At 49.5% G+C, this 9,893-nt stretch overlaps 1 protein-coding gene across 1 annotated transcript; it reads right to left on the bottom strand.

Annotated features, from left to right (window-relative positions):
* Positions 1-2,781: 2,781 nt before the first annotated feature.
* On the bottom strand, positions 2,782-9,444 carry PRDM8 (PR/SET domain 8). The gene is made up of 4 exons (XM_063135483.1): positions 9,202-9,444; positions 6,963-7,194; positions 4,227-4,567; positions 2,782-4,139 (listed from the first exon to the last, which is right to left on the bottom strand). Exons 1-4 carry the CDS (start codon positions 9,418-9,420, stop codon positions 3,033-3,035), a joined length of 1,899 nt encoding a protein of 632 aa, XP_062991553.1. The 5' UTR covers positions 9,421-9,444; the 3' UTR covers positions 2,782-3,032.
* Between the last annotated feature and the right edge of the window lie 449 nt (positions 9,445-9,893).

Below are 9,893 nucleotides of genomic sequence, written 5' to 3'. Positions count from 1 at the left end.
CCCAAATGCAGCCAGATAATCCTATGCATGTTTATTTAGGAGTCCCAATGAACTGAATGGGATTTGCCTTCCAAATAAGCGTGCATAAGTCTGCACCATGCAGCCTGAATATAGCGCATGTTTGCTCGGAAACTATCTTCTTCAGGGCTCGCTCAGAAGTCAGGAGTCGCAACTAACTTACACTGCTTTGTGCCTGATGTATTTAGGATCCGCTAGAAATGCAATCTGGAGTCATCAATGCCTTCCTCTGAAGTAGTTCTATAATGCTTAGTTACACTCCTATGGTTTAACTGTTTGAGGATTACATCTTGTGATAGCCTTCAAAGACTTGCAGAAGTTTCTGACAGTTTGTTACAGAAAGGCAAGGAAGGAATCATTCTCTCACACACCATTCCATGTCCTCCACAACATCCAGCGATTGGGTCGATTCTTTATAAATCATATTACAACCGAGATGTGTCATCCCACTCTCCAGTCATTTGTAAAGATGCTAATTGCATTGCTGTGGTAAAAGGATGTTTGACACGGAAGGGTCAATTGCAGATGTGATTGTCTGACTGTTTTGTCATGGAAACCTGAAAAATAACATTTTATCCCACCTTCTGTGTAGTAAGCTGTAGAGCGTTGGAATTCTCCCTTCCCGTTTTTTCTAAATAAGTCCTGAGTCACACCCAAGTGCTTTTGAAGAAAATAAAGTCATTTATTGTCAAAGCATCCAACATACCCAGATAAACTATAAAGTTTAATAATTTTTTTTCAAGAAAAAGAAAGGAAAAAAAATAAAGAAAAGTAACACATAACTATTCAGACTTCATTTCACTGGCACAAAATTACACTTTGTATTAAAAGGGAATCCATATTTACAGAATTGATGACATTCTGCACCGAAGTCCATAATGTGGAACATGCACTGGAAACATAAAATGAATTCAAGTCTTTATGGATTTTATTACTATTATTTTTGCAGAGAAAAGGGAAAAAGAAAGTGTCACCAAGTAATGCAGAAAAAGCATTGCATCCACCTGTATTTTTTTAAATTTTGCTTTATATCTAAAATAAATTTTTTACCCTTACATATAATCATTATTACAGCTAAACCATAAGTGCTTAATAATTTAAGTAGAAACGTATGACAAATGCATCAATATGTTGCAATATATGACATTTTAAAAATGTACTTTTAAAAGTTATTTACTTTTTTTGGAAAGTGAAAATGCGTGCATTTGAAACAAAAGGAAGGAAAAAAATAAACCCACCCACCACCTTTTAATTTTTAATTATTATTTTTTTGCAAGGTAAACATATGCACAGGCATAATTTTTTCAACAGTGGTTTTGGGTGCTTTACTTCATTTGTGGCTGGCCACAATATCCAAGATACATTTAAAAGCTTTCAGTAGGCAGAGACAGAGTGACTATAATCCTATGCATACGCAGCCCAACGCTATGCATGTTTACCCTGAAGTAAGCCCCACTCAGTCCACTGGGGCTTTCTCCCAAGTAAGCATGCACAAGATTTCAGCCTTGAAGTCGTGAAGAATTTTAGTGAAAATAAAAATGCAGAGCCCATGAGCGTTTAAAGAGCAACAATGGAAAAAAGCCACATCGTTTTCTGATGGTGCTTTGGCCATGTAACCAGCTGATGGAATGGCTGCTGGGATTATTTAGGAGCAAGTGCTTTTAGATTTAGGGTTAGTTCCCCCTTTTTTCTTTTTGAAAGAAAAACTCCTTCATAGTTCTCCAGGCAAGATTATTCTTAGAAACAACAAATAAATGAGGGAATCTTAGTGCTTTCCTGGTTCAAGACGTTCTTGGTCTGCACCCTCTTCTATTTTCTACTGGTATTATATCAAATATACATTCCCTTCCATCCTTCACCCCAGAATTTGTTGTCTCCTACTTGTAGAGGACAAGGGCTCTGTTCACCTTCACTTAGATCAGAAGAGAAACACACATCTGGAACAGACCTGATACAGCACTGGAAACTTCCTGAGAAGCAAGTCACACCTATGTAGGGCCAGGCCGAATTTACTGCTTTCTATGACTTCCATTCTGTTGGAAAGGGGCAACTGATGCACAAGCCTTGGCTCCATTTATGTCTTCCATGGCTTCATTTCTTCAAGCTAGGGGTAACCTGACACCCATGTGTAGCCTTTTCTGGGAAATCCTTTAAGGACTACAGTCCTCACACCTATCCAATTCACAGCCAACTTTTACCAAGCTTATCCCCATAGAGTTCAGTGCCTGCATGCGTGGAGCCCTGTTTCCGTCCTGCTGATTCTGAAAGTCTCATTACAGAACATATTATTAGATGGTTTGAAGGCTGCAGCCTCAGAATGAAAAAAGCATTCTCAAGCTGCAACACAAGGCAGGTTCACTGGCTACTCCAGAGAAAGTGGCTTATGGCCTGTGGATCCACAATCTGCTCACTCAAATAATAATCCCACCTCCCACAAAATCTTGTAGCTGCTCCAGAAACTAATTCAGGAGTGGGGGTGGGGAAGTGATTTTTCTTGGTTGTTCATTTATCTGAAGTTGATGAAGGTATTCCAGAATGGTCTGTGGAATATTCTGGAGTTATCCAGTTAAACAAAAGAGGAAACTCTGCAATTACTACCACTTAATGCCTTCTTTAGCATTCTGTAGAAGCACTGATGGAATCTTAGGAGGTCACTGCAGAACTATTCTGGGATGTTTGATTTGTAGTCTCTATCACCCCAACCTCTCTCTTACAGGCCGTGCAACAACGGGAGCTTTGCATTTTGTGTGTCTGTGAGTGTGTATCACCACAGCGACATAGGCCTACAGGTGTGTGTGTGCATCTGTGTGTACAGCATTGCCTGCTCCCCCACTCTTTGGGCACATTTACACCACCCATTTAAACCAGTTTGGAATTGCATCCCCTGCCCCCAAATTTCTGGGGAATTGTACTTTTGTCCAGGTTGCTCCGAAATGCTTCACCGACTTTTTCTTCCCATCTACAGAATCCCTTGAAGGAGGAGCGGGAGCGGGGAGTCATGAAAGCGAGCCTGGTCAGTTGTGCGAGGTCATGTGCCTGGAGAGGTGGTGGCGCTCCCGGAAGGACTCGTTGCAAATGGGGCACTTGAGCTTCTCCTCGCGCCGCCGCTTGACCAGGGGCTCGAGCGCGTACTCCTTTTTGTGGTGCGAGCGCATGTGGTACACCAGGTCAGAGGTCATGCGGAAGGAGGCGTTGCACTTGGCGCACCAGTTCTGCGCCGGCAGGCAGAGCGACGTGAAGGACGGCGGCAGCAGCGTCAGAGCCGAGGGCAGCTGCAGCTGGAGCGGGCCCGCCGCCGCCGCCGCCACGGCCGCCGCCGCCGAGCTCTTCGGCCAAAAGGTGGTGGCATAGAGGAAGGGGCTCTGCTTGGGCAGCCCCCCGCCGCCGCCTGCGGCGCCCCCTCCGCCCGCCCCCACAGCGCCTCCTCCGGCCCCGGCGCCTGCCCCCGCCGCGCCGCCGCCGCCGCTCAGCTCGGGCGCGCCCGGCAACTTGACGGCCAGCGGGTCCGGCGCGTAAAGGCGCGCGCCTCCCTCGGCGCCGGCGTGGCAGCCGCCTTCCACCAGCGCGCTCAGCTTCTGGCCCAGCACGAGCTGCGTCACGTGCGCCGAGGCGGCGGCCGAGAAAGTGGAGCGCGCGGGCTGCGAGAAGGCGCTCTTCCGCTCCTCCGGGCTGCCCACGCTCGAAGGCTGCGACGAGGGCACCGTGGTGAAGGCGCTGCCTCCCGAGCGCGAGCCCAGCAGGTGCTGCGACGGGGGCGGGGGCGGGGGCGGCGGCGGCGGCGACCGCTTATCCCCGGCCGCGCCGCTGGCTTGCGCGCTGCCGGGGGAGCCGCGCTCTTTGTCGTCGTCGCCTCCGTCCAGCCCTCGGGAGGCTTTCTTCACCTCCACGAAGGCGCTCCTCTTGGCGTCGCCAGTCTCTGGGCTCGGAGGCCCGAAGAGGCGGCTGCTGTCCTCCAGGCCGAAATAGCTCCCCGCCGGCCTGTATTGCTGCTGCGGAGTGCACACGAGGTCCTCCTTGGGCGAGGAAGGCACCGGCCTCTCCAAACGCCCCCTCGCGGCCGCCGGGCCCCGCTCGTCAACCAACGCCTCGCCGCCGCCGCCGCCGCCAGCCGGGTATTTCCTCTTGGCTTTGCTGCCGGGGTGGCTCGGAGCGGCGTCCGGGCTGCCCTCCAGCTGCTCCCGGTGGCTGCTGGGAGAGCCGCTGCTGGCGCGCGAGTTTTCCAGCTCCCGCGCCAAGTTGTGGAAGTCGGTGGAAGGCTTGGTCACACCTCCGTGGCTCCCGCTGGTCTTGTCCGGAGCCACGCCGTGGTAGTGCTGGCGGTGGATCTGCGGCTGGCCCCCGCTGGGCTTGCTGAGGTACTTGGGGGCCCCAAGAGGCCCCAGAGTGGCCTCGCGGTCCTTGGCGCTGCTGTCCTTTGGGCTAGAGTCGTCGGCGGGGCTGCTGTCTGCCCCGTGCAGCCTCTTGGGGCAACGGAACCGCAGGTGGGCCACGTAGGGAAACTCGAACTGGAAGCGCTGGCTGCACTCCAGACACGTGTAAGGGGGCGACCCTGGATCGAGGCGGGAAACAAGACAGACGCACAAGAACGTCAAAAGCCCAGTTAGTCTGTAGCTCAGGAAACCCACCTGCCAAACAGACCCCTTGTGCCTGAGAGAAATATTTCCCAATGCTCAACACAGCCAAAAGCCTTCAGCCCCCTGAAACTGTAGAGTAAACTCTGACCCTGTTCAGACGACGGGCATGATGGCTACATGTCCACGGTTTGAACAAGCTCACTGACCATTTGCTGCAAAAAGGGTTAATGGCCTAACCATGGCTTATCATGTTGTCTGAACAGGCCTACTGAAATGGAAGTTAGCTTGTCCCAGTTGTTTCAAATGGGTCTACTCTAAGTAGGACCTATGTTGGATTTTACCCACAATCTGAAACCCATACACAGTTGACCAAAGGCAATGTATCTACCGCTCCTGACAGGCTTTTGGGGATCTACACAGTTTCCAGAATTGTAGCCTTTTGGAAAGAACAACACCTCCTAAGAACCATTCTTACAACCTCAGGAACCTAACGCCAGTTCCTTCCATGTTGGGAACAGGTGATCTTCTGAAGTATCTTTGAGAGCTGGGTCAAGCAATTTTAAGCATGTCTACTCAGAAGTAAGCCCCATGGAAATCAATGGAACATACTCCCATAGGATTGCAGCTGAAGATCGTATCTAAACCTCTCATGAAAAGTTGGATTGACTCAAAGGTCTTTGGAATTTGTGTGTATATGGTCAATTGCTCTGTTAGAAAGCTCATTGATAGTATGCTATACAGCTACATTCACATCTGAAAATGTACAGGTGATGTAGAGAGTCTGAGGAGCTCAGAGCTTGTTTTGGCTTTTTCACAACCCTGCAAGGTAGGCTGGTTTGCCGGATCCTGGCTTGCTATATATACAGTGTGCTTCATATTCAGCAGGGATGGATCTTGGGTTTCCAGGGGCCAGTTTACCACTAGCTCCCTTGGCTGTTATCCTATACATACATGGAAATAATGCCCTTTGAGTGCAGTGGATCTTCTCACTAGACATTGCATTGTACTGCGCATCAAGGCCATTTAGTAATTAAGGAGAGGGGAAGAGCGACTAATTTATAAGAATCTTATACACACTACTGGCTGATTGTTCAATAGAACTTATTTTACGCTCTACAACAATACAACAACCTGCCATTATTTATTGATTATTTCATTTATATCCTGCTTGTCTTCCTCCAAGGAACCCAAGGTGGCATATGTAATCCTCCTCCTCTCCATTTTATCCTCACAACAACAACCCTGTGAGGTAGGCTGGGCTGAGAGTCTGTGACTGGCCCAAAGTCACCCAGTGGGTTTCCATGGCCGAGTGGGGACTAGAACCCTCCGACACTTTAGCCACTACACCACACTGGCTCTTCTTGTTACTTATCTCAGTCCAGCAAGGGAGATCTACTGAAGGCAGGTGCTTATGTGATGGGAAGGGGACAGGCACAGAAGCTCATCCACCTTGTTGAAAGGATCACCCACCATCTCAGCACCTCTCTGGGATCCCTAGTTCCACCCAACAAAATAGGAACAGAGATAGATGGGATCTTTCTATGTTTTAATACAGAGATGGGCTGATTTCAGTCTGGATCTATTTTTGTTGTTAATAGAATCCCTGCAACCCACAGACGAATTTTTATTTATGCACGGCATATTCAGGACCTAATGGTTTTAAGGCATAAACAATTGTGTTAATGGAACGCAAATATACCTATGAAGTGCCTTGCTGACTCATATCAAGCTGCAGGATTCCAACATTAAAAGAATCCAGTAACAAAGTGGCTGCCAGGTTGCCTATTGAAAATTGGCAGGTCCATCATCTACTACCTCCCTCTGCCTTAATACAGCACCATCGATATATATATGGTGTTCAAAAGAATATCTTAAGCTAAAAGAAGTCCCTGGCACAAGGAGCTTGCAGCTTCAACGGGCAGAGGCCATTGTAACCATCAACACCGAGAGGAGAGGAATATGAGATTGCCCATTCTCTGCCCCTCCCTTTCTTTTGGGCAGAACAACAGAAGGATTTGATGCTGCTGTTGATAATATTACTTGAGACCTTCCAGCATTCCATGCTCCGGAATGTTGGGGGCTCTCCTCCGAATTCGCGTGTTCCTTTTAAACGCAGTCAGTTTAGACATATTAACAGATCGTTGCCTCTCAGCTAATTTGGCGTTTCCAGACTGGTGAAATGAAACTCACACTTTGCCCCTGCTAAATTGGCTCAACCTAGTCGTGTTCCCGCCTGTCTGGGGCGCCTCTTTCGCATACAAACCAGCCCCCTTTTAACTTTAGAGCTGTTTTGAGTTCCCAGTTCGAAGTACGTCTCATGAATCCCCGCCGTGTGGAAGTACACCCGGACGGAATAAGCCTTTCACCTACCATTCATTTTACTGTGGGACCTGGCGGTGCTCAGCAGCAGCAATTCGGTCAGTTCTTTCCCGTACCAAACCAGTAATTCCTCATCTTTGGCAATCCGTCGGAGGGAGCGATAAAACAACTGTCCATTTTTGATGTAGGCTTCGAGGTTCTGTTCCTCTTTGTCTCGGGCGGACTGGACGAGGCGCAACCACATCAAGCCTTCGGAGGAGCCGTTAGCAGCCGAGGTGTCCACCTGAAAGCGAAGAACAGCCGGCGAGGGGATTAAAAGAGGAGCAGACACGCGCTCCGCTCCGCGCAGCAGGCTCGCCAAAATCCCGACAGACGCGGAGCTCCGGAGATCCAGAAAAACCCTGGAGAGACCAAGCAGGTTTTCACGAGAAGGATGGTTAAAAACGGAGGCGGAGGCTACAATCCCTCCTGGTCCATGTCATCGAACGGGAGTCCCACGCACCCACCCCGCCCGCTTGCCTCCCTTAGGAACGTGGTTGCAACCTGGGCTACCTAAAAGACGCACAGCCCCAACCCAGGCACACTCCGAAGTAAGGCCCTTTGAGTTTAGCTTGAGGCTGGAATCCTACGCGCACTTTCCTGGGAGTAAGTGCCTTTGCGCACAGTGGGGCTTACTTCCAAGTAAACACGCCTAGACTCGCCCTACGTGACTCCTTCCCGGGTTCTCCGGCCCAGGCTAGGCAAGATTTCAGCAATGAGCATCCTTTGGTTAGATGCGTTTGGTGGTGTCAGGAGGCCTCGGAGGAGGTCCGGGGATAAGCCAAGCTTACAAGATGAAAATGGAAGACAACGGGGGTGGGGGTGGGGGAACTGGCTGTATTTTTACCCAGGAAACTAAGGCGTTGATGTTTCCCCTCTTTTATACTTGATTCGCAAATATTTCTTCGCGAAACCAACATTAAGCCTGCAGCAGTTTTACGCGATGGAGATGATAAAAAGGGACCCAAGCCAGCGAGCCCTTTCAAAACGAAGGCTTTTCGTTTGAATCTTAATGGGCGAGCTGATTTTAAAGTGGGCAAAGTCCCCAGCGCTCGCCAACCACCCTTCGAAATATCGCATGACAACATCAAGAGAGAGAGAGAGAGAGATTCGTCTAAATCCTAGTTTAGGCGTGCGCGTTTATTTCTTTAATTACTGAAGAAGCTGAAATCTCGGCAATAAGGCTTAAAGCAGCCCGGTTACCATACGCAAAACTTGAGCATTCGACCCGTTTACACACAAATCCTAAGCAGCGTTTCCGGAGATCTTTCTTCTTAAAATGGGGGATGGGGTGGAGGCTATATATCATCCTGAAGCCAATACAATTCACAATTTACTTGGACTGGAGTCACATTCATTTCTGCAAACACTCTGCTTCTAAGAATGTCGCGCCTCGAAATAGGCTTAAATACACGCCGTTCAGATTAACTGAGATGTTGGATCCAGTTGGTTTTCACTTAATTTCCCGAGGAACTGTATGTGTGTGTACGAAGGAGCAGCTGATGGAGACCAAGTCCCCGGGGTTTTAGTAATCCTGCAGATCCTTTTCTTTGAACTCTGAAATGGCAGGTGGCGCATGGACCAGAAGCCAGCAGGATTCGACCCCAGCCTCTACCTCCCCCTCCCCCTCCCCCATCCTCCCAAGAGCCTGAAAGGACTAAGCAAGATGTTTGGAGTTGAATGGAAACAGTCTATTTAATCTGCAATACATCCACCTATTTCAATATTTTCACAGTCAATATTTCCCATTCAGTCCCCGATGCTTGCTAAAATAACCTAGGATTTAAATCAAAATAATCCTCCCCTCCAGGCTCCTAAGGAAAGCATACAGTTCCTGACCCCAAACCCAATTAAGACAAAATCCTAAACCGACCGGCAGGCGGGACCCACATTATTCACTTCACACATTCACCTTCAGCCTCAAACACCATTGCTCGCAAGTGACTTGCTAGTTTCAATCAAACCTCTACTTTAGAAATGTAGAATAAGGGTGCTCCAGTTAACCCCCACCCTCCCTTAATTGCAATCGGATTCACTCCCGAATTACGGTGTCTAGTATCAAAATGGGACGCAGATCTGCGATCTCATCAATCCCCCTGACTTGGAAATGCGTTCAGGATCGGTTGTAGTAGTCGCTGCCCTAAATCCAAGGCTCCTGGGGCTTGTGGATCCGGGCGCTTTTTAGCCTCGCAGGGAGAAGACCCGACAAGTGGGAAAGCTCCCCCCTCGCCACCCCCCACGCCGCCCTTACCCGGAATATGTAAGGGACGGTTCTCTTGTCCGTGGACTTGAGGGCGACGAAGGCGATGCTGTCGTAGAGCGAGGTATGGCTGAGCACGCAGGGGCCGAAGATGGCGTTTTCCGGGATGTCGCAGGTGGTGTAAACGCTGGTGAAAATGTCCGTCAGACACTGCTGGACCGCTTTGGCGTCTCCGTCCCATATCCCCCTGTGCACCCCGGTGTCCTCCATCACTGGAAACGAGGGAGAAGGAGAAGGAAGGAGACCTGAGTCACGGATGAACCACTGGCAGGGTCGCCCTCCGCGGTCGCTGAGAAAGGCAGCGTTTGGACCGGATCCCCTTCGGATCCCGAACTTGTTCGCCGACGCCCTTATGGCCAGGGCCAAGGATACAGACTGGACTACAGCTTGTTATCCTTTGCGCCTTCCCCTTCCATCAGGAACTTCATATTTAACAACAACAATAATACCACTGACTCAAAGCGAAGCACTGCGATGCCCCATTGATTTTAATCGGAGGGATTTCAGCACATGCTTAAGCCCACGAACTTGCGCGCACTTACTGGAATCAAGGCCCGTTGAACACAGTGGGGCTTCTGGGATGGACCTGTGCTGTCATTCAAACCAACAGAAATCAGTGCCAAAGCATCGCCATCATCATCATCATCATCATCATCATCATCATCATCATCATCATCACCACC

The sequence above is a fragment of the Elgaria multicarinata genome, chromosome 10, assembly GCF_023053635.1.
Source record: "Elgaria multicarinata webbii isolate HBS135686 ecotype San Diego chromosome 10, rElgMul1.1.pri, whole genome shotgun sequence".
NCBI classification, from domain to species: domain Eukaryota; kingdom Metazoa; phylum Chordata; class Lepidosauria; order Squamata; family Anguidae; genus Elgaria; species Elgaria multicarinata.
Note: the sequence above shows the minus strand (reverse complement) of the source record. Positions and strands in the feature narration are given on the sequence as shown.

Bases quoted from the DNA above. Each gene is read 5' to 3' on its own strand.
- PRDM8 (XM_063135483.1), bottom strand. From the start codon at position 9,420: ATGGAGGACACCGGGGTGCACAGGGGGATATGGGACGGAGACGCCAAA. The intron at 7,195-9,201 runs GTAAGGGCGGCG...CTTCGCTTTCAG, and splicing joins CCGTCCCTTACATATTCCGG to GTGGACACCTCGGCTGCTAA. The intron at 4,568-6,962 runs GTAGGTGAAAGG...GCCTCGATCCAG, and splicing joins GTCCCACAGTAAAATGAATG to GGTCGCCCCCTTACACGTGT.